Below are 18,885 nucleotides of genomic sequence, written 5' to 3' on the forward strand. Positions count from 1 at the left end.
AAAAAAAAAAAAAAAAAAAAAAAACAGGCCTGACTTTCAAAGTCAGATCTCTAGGGAGTCTGCAAATGTAATTGTTAGGGCATGTGGAGACAAAAGCAACAGTACACTTACCCACCCAAAGCCTGCTTGTCCCGGCATGCATAATCATCTCAAATCCTTATAAATTAGACATTGCCTAAAAGTTTTAGAAAAAATGTTTAGATGTATTCCAATTACAAAAGTCTATCTGAACCTGAACCGGCATGTTTAAAAGCCTAATGACAATTTAAAAACAAATTACTAGACATTATATATTTTCATTTAATACATGCCATATTTATTGATTTTTAAATAAATATATCTACATATCTCATGGCTTGCATTTATTTTCAAAACTGTAAACATTTAATAGGTGCCAGAATTGTTGGTTTCTTTTTTCATTGTTCTCCCAAAACATTTTACCCAGGGAAAGTGCTATTTAATCTCCCATGTCTGTTTCCAAGTAAAATTTGGTCATCAAAAATTTAGGGTTTTTTCTGTTCTACATATCAGACCATTTTTTTTTCAAGATATATGAAAAAGATACTGTATCAAGAATGTAGGGACCTAAATGATTCATAATAGGCTATTTGTCTGAGTATTTCCCTCATCAGGACCTGCCTACCTGGGGTGGTAGAGAAAAAGAGAGACTGACTCAAATTTCCCAGTCAGCTTGCTTTTGTTCTGCTGGTAGGTTTTATAGAAAATCTATTTCCATAGAATCCAATGGATTGCTTAAATTTAGGAGTAACAAAACCTGTTTCTATGCTAATCATAAAAAAGCTTATCCTGCAACCTAATGAATGTCATTTATTCATGCATGCACTTACTGAATTTATACATTTAATAAACATTGAGCACCTACTACGTTTCAGTTGGCAAAAGACAAAAATCAGCAAATTCAGGCAGAAAAGTGAGTCCAGCAAATCAATTACAGCAGTATACAATGAGTTCTATAAAACAGATGGCCTCCAGATGATGAATGAGTTCAGGTGTCAGGTCTTAAAGCAACTTGGGGAAGGCTTCTGGAATAGATTACTTTTGAACTTAATTTTAAATGTTGGGTAGAAGTTGTCTGTGTGTGGAATAAGGAAATGGGAGTTGGGGAGGAAAATATAATTCCTATAAGAGTCTTCACTGTGTAAAGAGAAATAATGGCATCATATTTTGTTGCTGTTGAACTACTGTGAACACATTTAGTATGGCTGCCGAGAATGTGGAAAGCTGGAAAAAGAAAGGGGGACAGGTGATGGAAAGCCCTATGTGTTATATGGAGGAGTTTGAATTTTATCTATCCACAAAAAATAAATATATAAATGTGAAACCATTGAAAATTTTGACCTCATTTGAGTTTCGGAAGAACATTCTGGGGAAACATGTGAGAGTGTAAAGAGACAAAAGACAAAATTCTTGTTAAAGGCATGAAATGAAAAGATTTTGAACTTGTACAGGTGGAAATAGAACAGGAGCTAGATATTTCAGACCAGAGGACAGACGGATGTAGACCATGAGAAAGAAGAGTGTTTCCGGGAGACTGGGTCTGCCAACACTTTCAGTTTTTAGTACAGGAAACTGGTGTGAAGTAGGATGCTCCAACAAATTCATGGAATCAGTGATAGATAAATTTGGTCACTAAAACTAAGGCCTTCAATTTAAATGAATATACACTACTTAAAAAGAAAGCAAAACATGATATTTATTATGTAAACTAACAAATGTTTATTTAGATTTCCATTTAAAATATTTTCAAGTAAAAATATGTACAAAAATGGTTATAAAAAGATTGAAGCAACTAGAAGCATGACAGGTATAATACATATAAATACAACCAAAATTCAATTCAATGCAAAGTTGAATGACATCATATTGCACCAAAATTTATTCCATACAAAAGTACATGCATCAAGAGTTTCCGTAAGATGAAAACACACTTATTTCATAGTATCTTACCACTTACACAAATAGCCCATAAACACCATCTGGCATTGTAATTGCGGTACCAGAACTCTCCCCAGAGGGGAATCATTTAGCTATAGAAGAATCCATTTTATTCACATATCACATGCTTGCGCAGGCATCAGTGCCAAGGAACCGTAAGAAACAATGCAATCCACAGATGAAAGTCTCTCTGCACTGTTTATATCTTCATAGATAAATATCTTAGTTCTACTAATATGATTGGAATGTAGATGCAGAAATAAAGTGCAGTTTCGCTCTTTAAGAATTTATCAATCAATGTAGGACATTGTATTAAATTTGTATAAAATACACACAATCCCCTTTACTAAGTTTCATGATCGCAATGCCAGAGTGAAGAAACTCTGCCTGAGTTGAGGACCAGTCAGGATATTGAGCATCACTCTTTCTCAGCTGGATCTCTCTGTTCTTCTGTTTTCAATCATTAGACCAAACCCACGATGCCCCTGAAATTCTGGGAATGGTACAAGGTCATAGCTAATGCATTCCAGATCCAAGTTAGGGATTTAGCTTGTCTATAAATTACAGTTTAAGCACAGATCAAAGAGATGGCTGCCAGCATAACCCTCAAGGGTAACCTGAGTTCCAAGACTTTCCCACTGGGCTAAATGGACTCCACTGTTGCTAATTATAAATGCTTGTCACAGAATATGAAAGATATTGAAATACATTCATAGATAGTACCTAATAATATGTTAATATAAACATAACAACACACGTATTATTATTCTACCCCTTGGCAACTGAAAATGAAGTTACCATTCCTAGCTCAAACTTTTAGACAAAGCTTTCTAAAACCATCTTCATAAAGTAAATCCAGATATGCTTACAATAAAAAGACATAAAAGATTCATCCTGAGATGAATTCTCAGTCAATAACTAAAAACCATTTCTACCAGTGCATCACTACCATGTAATCCATTCTACGCAAGCTCTACAAATATTGAGTCAAATCCTGTCAGAAAATTAAGACCCAATAAGTTTGCCCAAGTATTCAGTACAAGAGGCCATTTGTCTTGCCTTTTTCTGACATGTGCATACTATAAAATCACAGGTAGCCAACATTTAGTATCAGTAAAAAACAACTACGTTTGTTCACCTGTTTGGCATAGGGAGAAAACAATGTATCTCATAGCATTAAATGATACAGTCTTAACACATATGATGCTTATATTTGCAAAGTTCCCAAATGTTGAGAAGTTCTAGTGAAAACTCATTACTATTGTGCAAAGATGAAAATTTGGAGCCAATGTCTGTATTCAAAATAACCAGAATATATTTTAAAGCAAAATATATCCTGATACTACTATAGATTCTAGGAACTGTCCTAAAAGAGTAAAGTGTTATTTCCTTTCTGAACATGAATAACATCAAAGGAAGAACCCAGTTCTCAAGACTTAAGTAGGAAATTTATAGAAATTTGGTTTATACCAGTAGTAATAACATTCATGAGGAAAAACTATTAGGTAACAATTTTCTCCAAGAAGAGGATCAGATTACTTAAAATTGTTGGAGAATTCTGGTGGTTTGTGCAATAATCATAGTGATTTACATTGCTTTTCTTCTTTTCAGAGCAATAAGAAAGTTCTTTGGGGTAGTACTTGAAATAATTCACATGCACAGTCATTTAACATAGATCGTTTCAAGTGTAAGCATACATTCATGGGAACAATCTGTTTCCTTCTTCAAAGTATGTTTCTACTTTGGAATGAAGGAGAAATTCTAGGGAAAAATTAATTCAGAAATCCTTTGAAATAAGACAGTTCAAACCTAGGACCAGGGAACCGCATTGCATTGCCTCCCAGTGTGATATGACTGTGCTTCTAACTATGCATCTAACAAAGTTCATTAGAAGGAACATTTGATGTCTAAATTTTATAATACACACTTCAGTCAGACCACTCACAACCCAACAAATTATACAGCTTTAACATGCAAAGGCCTAATAGGTTTTCCCACAAGATGCTGTATGAAATACCCTGTCACACAAGGTACTCAAAATACAGTCACCATTGCAAAAGAGATACCTGTGCATTACTCTTTTTTTCCCCTCTGGCTTTCAGCATGGCTTTTTAAGGCTTCGACAAGAGGTAATAAGGACTTAGCAAGCAGTTCTCCTAACCAATACACTAATTCACTTGAAAGTCATACTTTAAAAAAAAAATCAGTAGTGTATATGTTGAGGAAAAAAAAGTATGTTCACTTTGGAACAAGTGTGGCCCTCTGTATGGCTCTCAGATGCCTAATGCTCTACAGTTTTGTGACAGAATTGTTAGCTGTAAAGCTGTAAAGGTGGTTATTGGTACTATAAATGTACGCTTGATTCAAGTACACTGAAACACACACATGTAACAGATAGCTATTAGGAGACTGTAACCATCCTCTGTGTGTTTTAAGGCCAATAGTAACAGAGAGGAGGGAGAAAAATAACTACCAAGAAAATAAAACTAATTGGTAGATTCACCCTAAGAAAATCTAGGTAATTATATAAATTCATTGTTATGAGGTTGTAGAAAGAACAATTATCTCAAAACATATGGAAAATTGGTGAATTTCCTGTGAGACCATGATTTATGCTTTTGTGAATGTATACCTGATCTAAAATTAGACAAAACATTTATTTTTAGACACCAACTAATTTGAAAATACAAGGAAAGAAATAATTACATCCCAAAATTGACTATTAAAAATCATTTTTAAGTACAGTACTAATAAACTAAGGACTACCTAGAGATCATACTTTTAGCTATTATTTAAAAAAATTTTTTTTTTTTGAGATGAAGTCTCACTCTTGTCCCCCAGGCAGGAGTGCAATGATGCAATCTCAACTCACTGCAACCTCCGCCCCCTGGGCTCAAGTGATTCTCCTACCTCAGCCTCCCGAGTAGCTGGGATTACAGGCGCCTGCCACCATGCCTGGCTAATTTTTGTATTATTTTTAGTAGAGATAGGGTTTCACCATGTTGGCCAGGCTGATCTCGAACTCCTGACCTCAGGTGATTAACCCACCTTGGCCTCCCAAAGTGCTGGGATTACAGGCATGAGACACTGTGCCGGGCTTATTTAAAAATGTTTTTAAAGTACAGTACTAATAAACTAAGGACTACCTAAAGATCACACTTTTAGGTATTATCTATTTTAACATAGATTAAAAATACTGTTTATGGGAAAATTAAGCTTAAATACATGTATAGGTAATCATTATTTTGCCTATATACAAGTAATGTAAACAGAAACTATCCAGGTGACCCATTATCTACTCTAATTTATATACACTATGAACTTCTTCCCAGTTATACAATGCCATATTTTAATTCCTGACTTTGAATGGTTAGGAAAGCAAAATATAACTCTGTAAACTTGATCAGCACTAATGTACAACATGTTATGGAGGGTAAAGTGAAGCAAGAATATATTCAAGTAAAATTAAATGTCTTTCATGGGCATTCAAATCCCACATCTCTCTGTATTTCTTTCCAAACTAAGGAAAAGAGCTATAATTGAAATCCCATTTATTATTTTTCTATAGTTCAGAATCAACATATAAAATATGATGAAAGTGAGACTATCTCCCTATATATCACATCATATATATTATGAGAAAGTCACTTGTTATATATGGACATTCAATTAACTCATAACTTACATTTTAAAAAATATATTCTCCATACTTATTTCTAATAGAAAAAAAAATAGGAATTATTTTACTTTACTCACACAGACAATGCAGATTTTGTGGGGGTAGAAGTATACACAACTTTGCTGGTCTTCTTCAACAAAATTAATACAGAATTCCTAATGCAAAGTTAGGTTCAGGACCTCGAACGGAACATGTCTAAGTGAGAGGCACTGAAGCTTAGGTTTCATTAACTTCTTGGGAGATCCACCTATGCACAGCAAACAACTAATTTTTAATATTTCTCTGACTATATTGCATAACATTAAAATATTGTTACCTTCAGTCACATACTATCTTTCATTTCCTGATTCTCTGGCCTTCAGTTTTTTATCTTTTCATAACTTATACCTCAATTACAAAAGGTCAACTTTAACAAAGGTCAGAGTTGCTCCCTTTCTTAGCAGTATATTCAGCTGCAGATCGAGATAAAGTAATGATTTTCCTGTAGACTGATCACAGTTGATGAGGAATTCTGTTATGTAATTATACTCTTGTTAACCCTCTATCGATAAGTCAGATTGTAACTGGGGAAACAATTTTACCAGACACATAAGATGAACAGGAAATCTGCTTCAACGTAAATATCTTAGTGTTGGAGAAACCACCATGCATTGATAATGTGACCTATTAAACTGCCCAAATTTTGTGTCCACAGGGCTGAGGAGCTACAGTCTAAATGCATATGCATATTTTGAACTGAAGTCAGCCATCTTCCCTAGGACAAATCTTTACTCTTCTAAAGAAGGACAAGAATAGGGTCTACTTTCAGCTAACCATCTATAATGGTTCAGTTTTCATTTGATCAAAGGAATATAATCTAATACTTTTTAAATGGGGTCAAAATAGTACTATGAGGAAAATATTTACTGCAAATATTTATAATTGTGTAAGGAGAATCATTCTTTTTAAAATCAAATTGTGTTTTAGCTTTAGAAGTCTTTACTGGATCTCTTAAAATCACAATTAAGTATTTGAGAATCCATCCCCACAAAAATTAAAAAATACTATATTAGTTATTTTAAACAGTATTCATTACTTTTACTTTTTATGTTATAATAAACTTATGTATATAAACATTTGAATATGCATGGTACAAAGTACAAGTACAGCGCATGTAGTAGTATGTGCATGTGTGTGTGTGCATATTGTATAAAAATATGAGAAAAAATTTACTTATATAAAAACATACATATATATAAATAAGTGTGCAAGAGAGTTTTTGAATGAGAATCTGCTTTACATACTACCATTTTGAATGAAAATTATGAATATTAATTTCCTGATTAAAGGAACTCTGTGTCTTCTCATGATGAGTCCTAAAAATAAGCCAAAATACTACTTAATTTCCATCACTTTTTTTCTTAATTACTGGCTGACTTTTTTTCTGCTTGAAATGGCATTACAATGGCAGGGAAATTTCATAATGTAAAAATCACTTTTGAAAATGAGAAAGAATAATTCTAGTTACCTTTTAAATCAATACTTTTAAAGAGAAATTCAAATCAAAAATAAATAAATTAAATTCTGAGACCAATTTGCCGCTGTGAATATAAGCACATTAACCCCAGGAATAGCCAAGAACTGCAAAAACCTCTCTATGAGAATTTACCAGTCTTCTTTCATTTGGCAAGAAAAAGCTCAGGAAAAGTTTGCTTGTTTAAATTCTATGAGCCTAGTCTATGGGGAAAAAAATAGGAATATAAAAGAAATTCTTACCTCCGGCAACACATGATAGGGAGAGATGTGGACAAATGAACAATATTTACTAGAAATAGGAATTATAGATCAAATTTTGAAAACCCTATGCTAAGGAAGGAAGGAGTTATTATAAATTCACTTAGAGACCCAAACGTTAGGTTCGGCTAAAGAAATGTCAGTCTTCGATATATATTAAATATTTTCAAGAGCAAAATTGAAATTACTGAATTGGAAATGCTCCAAATTATAGGTCAACATTTATACTTTGGACAATTTTCTATGAACTCTATGTTTGCCTTTAATAATTTTAATTGGTATAATTCTTTCAAAAATCCTTATTTTCAAATGGACAAAAATTAAGGTATGAAACATACTCTGGCCATGACTAACCATTCTACCTTACATGTTTATAAATAACAGTTCAAAATTTCATCATTATATTGCTCTCATTTGTAAGTTCCACCATACACACACACACACACACACACACACACACACACACACACACACACACATATATATATACTTTTTGGAGATGGAGTCTCTCACCCAGGCTGGAGTGCAGTGGTACAATCTCGGCTCCCTGCAACCTCTGCCTCCTGGGTTCAAACAATTCTCCTGCCTCAGCCTCCTGAATAGCTGAGATTACCAGCATGCGCCACCATGCCCAGCTAATTTTGCATTTTTAGTAGAGACAAGGTTTCTCCATGTTGGTCAGGCTGGTCTAGAACTTCTGACCTCAGGTGATCCGCCTGCCTCGGCCTCCCAAAGTGCTGGCATTACAGGTGTAAGCCACCATGCCTGGCCCACAATATTTTCTAATACTGGCATAACAACATCTTCTGAACACAAACACTCATCCACAGATTCCGATTCTTTCAATTTTCTTCTTATCAGTTATCTCTTCTGCAAGTTGAATGATAATTAAGGTGTGGAAATTACTGACAAAGACTAGATATAGAAGTGGAAATTTTCTAGAAACATCAGTTGTAAATCTTATTTAGCGGTGACATATCTTTCTCAATTTTTATGTTAATATATGTCTTTTCCTAATTAATCTGGACAGTTTCACCTGAAGAGATATTTTAACAGAATATAAAATGTATAAAGAAAATGCACAAACTGTCAAAATTCATCATGATGTAAAAATAGCCATAAATTTAAAAAACTGTTCAGAATTACTAACATTGCATGTAGATATCATTACAGATGTGGGACTATTATTTTGAACATTTTCTTTGTTGGTGATTTCTCTCATGTTGACAATGTAATTTGAAGGTTTAAAAATGCATATGTTTAGATATACTCATCAGGGGTAAGTTATTAGTGAAATAGGTGGTTGTTCTTAAGAGGATTTAATACCAAACTTACTCTTGCTCTAAGATGTGTTATACACTTTCCTGATCAAACTGATGTGAAAAAAATGACAGATAACTAAAACTTCCTGATAATGAATGACAAAACATCTGACATAATAAATTCTCAAGGATTTTTTACTCAAACATAATTCCTGGATGTGTCTCATAAACAGTAGCCCCTAGAAACTCTTCTTTAATGTATTCAATAATCCCCTCTGACCTTTGTTCAAAATGCTCTGGGTATAATCCATTAAAGCATGAGTGTTATCTAAATTGGTATCTAAGGGGAAGCAATGCAATGTCAATGTAAAATAAATTTCTTTCTCTCCTCTTGGTCATAATCATGATGTATGCTTTTTTTCAGAATTGAAAACACTTTTCACAGTATAGTCATCTGTAGTGTGTAAAACCATGTTTACAGAACCCATATATACAGAAAAATCTCGGTCTTCAATTTGAAGGTTCTTTGCCATGCTAATATATGTTGTAAAGAATGACCACATAGTAATTGTCTAGTCTTTTCTCCTAACCCCAATAGGTAGTTATCAGAGACTCAAGAATTGTGACTCATAGAACAAATGCATATTCTCTTTCTATAACTACATAGAGTTATAACTAAATTTCTTAGGAATTAGTTTGAATATGCTAAAATATATGAATAGAAATAACTGACTCCTTTTGTTTATCACCGAAGTTGTAATTCTCTGGATTTTCAGAAAATGAAGTAAAAATCCCTATTATGTGTCTCCCCTTGGGCAGATTGCCAAGATCTCAAGTCCATTAGTTCATAACTTATCTTCTTCTGGTACAACTTCCAGTATTATTTGTAATGTTCTGGTTATTCTCTCTACAAAGAAAGAAAAATAAATTAAAAATGCATGGAAATCAGAAATGCATAAAAACAACAAAATAGGAATTATTTTGGGTTGAATACCAAAAACACACAACTGTCTACTTCATAGAGCACTTTCAAGAATTTTTTACTTCATTAGAATCCTATCATGCTCAATTAATTTATTTGTCACTTCTGTAACTTCCCATGATGGCTTCTCAGCAAGAATACATTAATATTTTGCATTCTAATAAGGATTTTTATTCATGGACCCAAAGGGTGAAAATATTTTGGGACAGTAGGACCAACATATAAATAAATGTTTAAAAATACACTTCATATTCAGCTTAAAATTGGTTTATTCTTTTTGCACCTATGAGATTACAGTCAGTTCCTCAGAAGAATCAGAAGGAGAATCAGAATATAATTTTCATTCTCTAACTTGTAACATATTATTGAGAATATTGTCTTATCTCCTAGGGCCTAATATGCCTAATCAGTAGAATGAGAGACTAAATCAGTGATTCTCAAAGTGTGATCCCTGTACCAACAAAATTAGCATCACCTACCATATTAGAAACGCATCTTTGCAAGCTCAATCCTAGACCTACTAAATTAGAAACTGAAGATGGGGCCTAGTAGTCTGTAATTCTGATAGACACAAAAATGTAGGAACTGAGGACATCTCAAGAGAGTCTGACTCCAGTATTCAGAAGGAGGCCTACCTTTTTTCCTCAGAACCATTGAGCTAGATAATTTCCAAGGTCATTTTATCTCAGCAGTTGTAGAACTCTATGACCTTGGTTTCTGGGGACATTAATTATTGTTTGCCTCTTTTTTTTTTTTTTTTTTTTTTTTTTTTTTTTGAGATGGAGTTTCACTCTTGTTGCCCAGGTTACAGTGCAATGGTGTGATCTCAGCTCACTGAAACCTCCACCTCCTGAATTCAAGTGATTCTCCTGCCTCAGCCTCCCAAGTAGCTGGGATTACAGGCATGTACCACCACACCAGGCTAATTTTGTATTTTTAGTAGAGACAGGGTTTCACTATGTTGATCTGGCTGGTCTTGAACTCCTGACCTCAAGTGATTTACCTGCTTCAACCTCCCAAAGTGCTGGGATTACAGGTGTGAATCACTGTGCCCAGCCAGTTTGCCTCTTATCTTTGTAATGAATTCCTACAGAATCTTTTCAATGTCCTGCTAGTCCTGGAGCCGTTTAGAGCCTGACCTCTTGATGGTTTCATACCCAGATAGTCTTTCATCTGGACGTAGAATATTTCTCCTCATTCATGGCTTGTTATCTGTAATAGCTCCTTTCAAGCCATATTTAATGACATTTAAAAAGGTATTTTTTTCAGGCAAGGCACAGTGGCTCATGCCTGTAATCCCAGCACTTTGGGAGGCCGAGGCGGGTGAATCACCTGAGGTTGGGAGTTCGAGACCAACCCCAGTAACATGGAGGAACCCCGTCTCTACTAAAAATACAAAATTAACTGGGTGTGATGGTGCATGCCTGTCCCAGCTACTCAGGAGGGTGAGGCAGGAGAATCACTTGAACCCAGGAGGCAGCGGTTACGGTGAGCCAAGTTTGCGCCATTACTCTCCAGCCTAGGCAACAAGAAAGAAACTCCATCTCAAAAAAAAAAAAAGGTATTGTTTTCATCCTTTTCTTTCTGTGTTTGTCAAAGATGTTGTCCTTAGCACATTAGTTTTACAGTCTACATTAATTGTAAAGGGCCCAGCACAGTCTCGGTAAATTATAAACTCTATCTGAATGTTTCCTAAATAAACTGTATTTTACACAGCCCACTCTTTACATTGAGATGTAAGAGCAGCATAAGGGAGCACTCAAGAGCAATTAAAGCCCATATTTTCAGAAAAGGGAAATGACAAAATTATTCTATAAAAATAGGCATTTTTGGGAAAAGGAAATATTAATAAATTGTAAAGAAAACGTAGCTTAAACAGAGAAGGGGCTAGGGATATGTGACAGTAGTTTAAAACAAACGAACAGAAAAACAAGAGATCTCAGGCATCTGCAATGGCCAAATGAAAAGCAATGATGTTAAAGAGACATCATCTCCAGCCCTGCCTCCCTAAAGAGATCCTGCCCATAGCCTCCTGAACTACTCTCCATGACTGCCCTCCACACCCAACACGAAAGCCTTTCCCAAAAGTGTCTCTCTATATTCAGGGATCCCCAGATGTCTGCTATCTTAGACATCTTGCTTCCGCATGTCATAACACTGCCTCCATTCAGACAAATGAGGAGCAACTTAGATCCTGCTGCTTCCCTAATGTGTCATTCTCCTTCCTAAAAGCTTGGTTTGGGTCCCTTATTCAGTAGCACAGGGTCATAGAATCTCTATTCCGGTTTTGCACACTTTCTGCTATCTTTCCTCTTCCTTTGTGTTCAATCAGCCCCGTTGACAATATCCAATGTATCTTGCTTATGTGATCTCTCTTGGAATCTCAGGATTTGAATGACTTTCATCGTTAATGAAGGCTTCTACAGAGTAATTGATTTTAACCATGAGTACCTGTTGGAGTGACACCAACTTTTCCTCCTTCTAGATTTATCTTACAGCAGTGGACCAGACAGCGGTGCTCAAGAGAGTCAAGTATGTCTTTAAGGAAGCTTCCTGCAGGCCTGGGAAAGCTGCAGAGCATGTGGCATTCAAGTGCCATGTCTACATCCATGTTCAAAAACAGTGTCGGCTTTAAGGATAATCAACCCATGGTACTCTTTCTTTAAATAAAGGTGTGTTAATGAGTCTGCATTTGGTGTTTTCAGTAACTGTAAGGTACAGGACCAAATAACAGTTGTAGTATTTTTAGCTTTACCTTTCATGTTCAGTGTTATTCTTGAAATAATTTGAAACAACAACTGGCCCTGCAAAATTTGATTTACCCAACCATACCTGGTACCAGCATGGGAACTACAGCAAAAATTGCCTACATTTTTGATGTAGCACAAGTCTATTTTTTTTCTGGAAGTGTTCATAAGAATAATAGTATTTTTTTAAGGCTACAAATATTTTCACAAGCACGATCTCATTTTATCCTTACAATGAAGATAGTTTGGACCCCTAAGAAATGCAGGCAAGCTTAATTAATTTGCATATCACACCACAGTATTTGTGAACAGTCTGTTAAATGCATTATTCAGCTTTCAGTGACTTAACATAAATGAAGTTATCTTGACTGACTGTATGCAGCATATGCTTTTAGGACTCTCGAGTTGCAAACTCGCTGTCCACAAAGATGCATTACAGTCATTCTGCTGGTGTTTCCCAATCTGATTTTTTATAATTAAAGATTTTGTTTAAATAAGACTGTCCTCTATCTCTCTCCCTGAGCCAGAGGGACCCACTTCCAGTCACACTACTCAACCCCGTGACAAGGTGTGGCTGATAAATAGAGACAGCCAAGTAAAACGGCTGCTGTGAGCCCTGGCCCAGGTTTGCTAGGTCTTGCTATCTTTGTGTATTTGCATATGTCATTGGGGTATCTGCCCCTTTTTCCTCGCGTGAGAAGCTTGTGTTTCTGTAAGTAAATAAATAATATAACTAACCCACCAGAAGAACAAACCACTCTGTCACAGATGGCAGAAAAAAGCTTTCTGTGTATCTCACCATTCCCTTAAGAGCATGTTTTCTTTTCTCCCTAGAAATGCTATCAAACAAAAAGTGGTTCAATACTGGCATCCTGTGGCTGGAGAGATTTATCAAATCTCTGAAAATCTCAGTTCCTCGGATTCTGAACATTTCTCGGCTGTCAGTTCTCAGCAGCCTTTCACCATTTTCTGAGTGCTATTTGGTTACCTCTCATTTTTCACGGAAACAACCTAGGTAAAATGTATTTTGATAGACTATCATTTTCACAGAGCTAATCTATTCATGCATTATCAGGGTAAAAATAAATGATAATATAAAGGTTATGGAATTTTACCAAATGAAAGGACATGATATTAAATCATTGAAAAACTGCTCCAAGCACAGGCTCTTGGTCTCTAAGTTCACGCTGAGTTTCTCTCTAACAAAAAGATCATAGAGTAGTTGGGAGAAGGGTCAGGGCACTGCCTCAGGATTCTGTTGTTTGTGTGTCTGTGTGTGAGTGTTTTGTTTTGGCCAAAGGCTAAGAAAATACTTCCTATTGCAGCAATAAATATTATGAATTTTCTTTATTTTACTACAAGAATGCTGCCTCAGAGAAAAATCAAACAAAATTACGGAGGACTGTTGCTTTTTGCTACTCACTTTCAAGGCAGCTATAAAGATAAAGAGTTACAATGATCGCAGTTTAAAAGCAGAATTGCCATGCTCCCCGGTAAGACTTAATGGCATTTTTGAGAACCAAATAACCATTATGGGACTACTCCATTGCTGCTAGTTTCACAAATGGCTAACACTAAATTTGGAGGCCTTGGAAATGTTCAAAACATCATTAGAGACAGAAAAATAGGAAAAAACTTTAAAATTACATGAACACCAAAAGACATCAATGAGGGATCAAGCATGAAAACTGCTTGTTGGGATGAACTGACAAAGAAATAATACAAAGTAGAAACGTGTTTGTTAGCAAGAGGAAAGGACTGTTAGATTTGGCTGACTCCAAACAGGAGGAACAAAATGCCTGCTAAAGTGGGATGGAACAATGGCTTTCCTCTTTAATCATACTCCCTCTCGTTCTAGTCTAACTCTAGGACCACCAGCTCTTTCTTCCTCAATTCTGTTAATTTTCTGTGCTGCTCAGGGGTTTTAACTGTCTCAGTTAGTATGGGAGACAGACATAGATCTCACAGCAATGAGTGCTAATCTGCCCTAAATGTTAGCAATGAATAAAGCAATCCTAATGGTAAATGGTATTTAGTAAGATCCCTTTTCCCTCCGAATAGGCTCTATCTTTAGTGTTTAGAACAAAGAGAACTTAAAAACATTCCACAGAAAACTAGTGTGATCTGAGAAGAAATAGAGATTAAATACTCAGTTAAGGCAATCAGTGCGCCTGTGTCAGCCATAAAGCACCTCATTTGTATAGTAACATTTCTTTGGGGAAACGAAATCCAGATATAAATAGTAGTATAAGATCTAAAGATGCAAAATTCCAATTGAATGCTAATAAAAGGTATTAACAAAACTGCTTTAAAGGACTGACTTCTCAATGAGTCTGCACAGCACACTAGAGATTCAATATGCATATCAAGGTTTTTGGTTGTTTGTTTTCTAGTAACACTGCCATTATTTATTAATAATTTAACCAGAAATCTCCCTAACCTTTTAACTGGAATTTAAAAAATTAATTATGGTAAAGTAAGTAAATTAAAACAAAGAAAAGGTATGAAAGCTATGTTCTAAACTCACCAAATTCACCAGCGAGCATAGATCTGCCCTTCTGGCTATATTTGTGACCTATCTGTCCCCCTCCCTTCCACAAGGGATCCAGTCTAGAAAGAGCATGAACTTAGAAGTCCAGCAGATGTGGGTTCAATTCCTAGTTCTATGGTTTAAAATATGTACACTCAAAAATAAATTATCCATTTTTCTGAGCCCTGGTTTTCTCATCTGGACTTGGGAATAACAACACCTAACCTTGTTGAGGATTGCTTGAGATGATCATGTAGGGGAAAGGACTCAGGAGTGCCTCTGACAGAGAGACAAGCTTGCAACACAGGCTATTCATAAGCACCCTTCTTACCTAATGATCTACTATGATTTCTCCTCCTCCAATTTAACTGGTCACCAAGTCTTGCTGGTTTTTCCTTTTAGTATATTTCATTTTCTCTCAGACCCTGCTGATACTGCCTGTCTTCAGAATCCCCCTCAATTCTCAACAGGATTGCTGCAGTAACCACCAAAGTCGATATTCTGTCTTCAGCCCCAACCTATCTTAAGCCATCCTCACAACCCCCAGGGTGACTCTCCTAAAATATAAAACTGCCTGAGTTTGACTTTCAGCGACTCTACTTTATATCTGTATGACTTGGAACAAGGGACCTGAATTCTCTCATGCTATAATTCAAAGCCTATTGAATGGGGATAATAATTTTTCCTACCTCAGTAGGATATTATAAGAATTAAATAAAGTCTTGTTCCCCTCCCTGTGTCCATGTGTTCTCACTGTTCAACTCCCACTTATGAGTGAGAACATGTGGTGTTTGGTTTTCTGTTCCTGTGTTAGTTTGCTGAGAATAATGGCTTCCAGCTTCATCTATGTCCCTGCAAAGGATATTAACTCATTCTTTTTTATGGCTGCATAGTATTCTACAGTATACATGTGCCACATTTTCCTTATCCAGTCTATCATTGATGGGCATTTGGGTTGGTTCCAAGTTTTTGCTATTGTAAATAGTGCTGCAATAAACATATGTGCACATGTGCCTTTATAGTAGAATAATTTATAATCCTTTAGGTATATACCCAGTAATGGGATTACTGGGTCAAATGATATTTCTGGTTCTAGATCCTTGAAGAATTGCCACACTGTTTTCCACAATGGTTGAACTAATTTACACTCCCACCATAGCACATGTATACCTATGTAACAAACCTGCACATTCTGCACATTTATTCCATAACTTAAAGTAAAATTTAAAAAAAAAATTAAATGAAGTCATACACGTGCACGCACATGTGGAAGCTGCTATTGTTCTCTTCATTGTTCTTGTTATTATAATCCTTCATGAGGCACCCTTCCTTTTAAGGTACTGCACAGTCATAATGTTTAAGACATTTGCAGGCCACTGCCTAACTCCCCAACAAATCTCATGTCACTCATCAAGTTACATGTTATGATATACAATCACCAAACTACATTCAACCCAGAAGGAAAATAATTAGGTTAGTAAGGGATTCAAAGAGAGATTAGGTCGTTTAGAGAACTACTGATAAAATTTCATCTAAAACAAAGCTGTTTCTCCTAAGAAGTGATTAAGGAAGCCCAAACTAATATCCTGAAAGGATTCAATGGCTGTACCCTAAATGTCCTTCCTGCCAAAAAGTAGTTCCAATTAAAACGCCATAATGTTCTCAAATCATCAATTATGCCACTTACATTTTTAAATGTTAAGTATATTATGTATGTACACCTTTATGGGTTTTCTACATGGTGTTGCACAATGTCCTGAAAGTATTTAAAATTCTTACCTGACATTATTCTAAACCACTTGGGTTTCTTGTCCCATATAATAAAGAGATAATATGCAGGCACTCCAGTCAGAGTGATGATAAAGCCAATCCCTGTACTAAATGGGTCTGAATAGAGGGAAAGGGCAACCATGAAGAGGCATGTGAAGGAAAACAAAGCTGGGATGAACAGTGGAACCTGGAACACAGAACACAAAAAAAGTCACTTCAAACATGTTCAAGCAACAGAAGTTGGGTTTGAGATGAGCATGTCAGTCATGACATATACTTTAGTGATATGCTGTAGTCATGCGACCAGGTGATAGGCACCAACGTGCCTTACCTTAGTAGCAAAGTCTCTTTCATGGTGCACAGATAATGTATTCAATGTACTCCCGGCCGGGTGCAGTGGCTCACGCCTGTAATCCCAGCACTTTGGGAGGCCGAGACGGGTGGATCACGAGGTCAGGAGATCGAGACCATCCTGGCTAACACGGTAAAACCCCGTCTCTACTAAAAATAATTAAAAAAAAAAAAATTAGCCGGGCGTGGTGGCAGGGGCCTGTAGTCCCAGCTACTTGGGAGGCTGAGGCAGGAGAATGGCATGAACCTGGGAGGTGGAGCTTGCAGTGAGTGGAGATCACGCCACTGCACTCCAGCTTGGGTGACAGAGCCAGACTCCGTCTTAGAAAAAAAAAAAAAACACACATTAAATGTACTCCCTTAAATGTCTTAAATGTAATTCAACTTAGTTTAAATTGTTTTTAATTCTTCGGATAGAACAAAATCTAAGGACAAAAAAAGGATATTTTATTAGAGATGTTCTGTTGGAATTATTTTACTAGTTAAATGCCATGATGATTATGGTTTTGATTTTAAAAGACTGGCTCTTTGATAATTATGATTAGAACCCACTTTAATGTGGAGTCAAGAGCACCGGCTGCTTGTTACATGTTAAAGTCTTCCAGTGCATATTGATTTTCTGTTGAGATTCACAATAAGAACTGACAGGAATAAAACAAGCCAACTCCTATTCAACCGCTAATAAAGATGCCGCCAGCATTAGGCAATGAATATTATTAGAAACAAATCCTGACAACATGACTGACAACATTATCTATGCCATTTCTTAAAAACAAATAAATGATGAGGTCAAATCAATCTGTGAGTCAAGTCTGAAGAAGATGGCAAGCTTCTTCTCCAGTCCTCCAAAACGGAAATGCTTACTTATGGGAAATAGGTATTAAGTGGTAACTTCATAGATCTTCTCTTTCCCTGTATACTTTACATTTCTATTCCTTTTAGAGTGTATAATATAGAGAAAGAGCAGTGTAACAAATCACAACATTTAAGTACTTAAAATGCCTATTTTGTAAGGGCAAATTCCTTTTTGGAATTGGCATTAACGAAGTATCTCCCTTACTCTTTCTCACCACGGCTGTCCACAACTCCAGCATAAAGACAGACAGAAGTAGCCCATACTTTGAGTATATCAGGTCATTGAACACATTCATGAAAAATCAACATACCAAACATTCATTCATACTGTCATTTTTCAAAAATGTGACATACAAAGTTCAGCACGTCACATAAAAAATTGGATGAACTATTTTTTTCCAACTTAAAATAAATCCAACAGGAAAGCACTGCCTGCAAGAGTTAAACATTTTTATTCCACAGATGCTGCCCCCAGCCCAACCTCCCCATCAATAAGTTATGACAAAGGGAGGACTAGGTATTAGGAGAAAGATTTATGTAAACCCATCAAAATTGCTGAGGTTACCTTGAAAGGACGATGCATATCTGGGCATTTGTATCGAAGATAAATCAGCCCAGCAACTGCCAGCCCAATAAAAAGCCACCTGGCAAAACTGAGGAAATTCAAAAGACTGTCGAGGTCTCCAGAGAAGAGCATTATCATTGTCAAAGGGTGCTGAGGGGGGAAAGGGAAGCAAGCTTGGTGAATTCAGTGAAAGCACAGATGATTAACAACAACAACCTCACTAGGCATTATGACCGTTTTCAAATAATTATTTATACCAATAAATTATCATCATAGTTAAAACCTGGATTTGACTAATCTTTTTTCTATAATCTGCTGTCATAATCCATTTACACACCAGTAACGGTATGAGAGTGATATGGCCATTATATTTTATTCAAGTGGAATTCTGTATGAATGTTGTGTTTTGTTTTTA

General features: G+C 35.9%; 1 protein-coding gene and 1 long non-coding RNA gene across 5 annotated transcripts in view; one reads left to right on the plus strand and one right to left on the minus strand.

The window, feature by feature from the left end:
* Positions 1-13,538, plus strand: part of LOC135971003 (uncharacterized) — a 68,697-nt gene extending 55,159 nt beyond the window's left edge. For 2 of the 3 annotated variants that reach the window (XR_012435359.1, XR_010587005.2), the window contains one exon: positions 12,138-13,538. This is a non-coding gene — a long non-coding RNA (uncharacterized lncRNA). The remainder of the gene's footprint in view (positions 1-12,137) is intronic. The other variant, XR_010587004.2, reaches the window with a different exon arrangement.
* The window catches only part of SLC7A11 (solute carrier family 7 member 11), a 79,398-nt gene continuing 62,226 nt past the window's right edge, over positions 1,714-18,885 (minus strand). For both annotated transcript variants that reach the window (XR_012435358.1, XM_005555931.5), the window contains 3 exons: positions 18,471-18,620; positions 16,709-16,886; positions 1,714-9,577 (listed from right to left, as the gene is read on the minus strand). Coding sequence is in view for 1 of the 2 variants with exons in the window: in XM_005555931.5 (XP_005555988.1) it covers positions 9,516-9,577; positions 16,709-16,886; positions 18,471-18,620 (390 nt within the window). In the remaining variant the exon portion in view is untranslated. The remainder of the gene's footprint in view (positions 9,578-16,708; positions 16,887-18,470; positions 18,621-18,885) is intronic.

This window comes from Macaca fascicularis, chromosome 5 (assembly GCF_037993035.2).
Source record: "Macaca fascicularis isolate 582-1 chromosome 5, T2T-MFA8v1.1".
Taxonomy (NCBI): domain Eukaryota; kingdom Metazoa; phylum Chordata; class Mammalia; order Primates; family Cercopithecidae; genus Macaca; species Macaca fascicularis.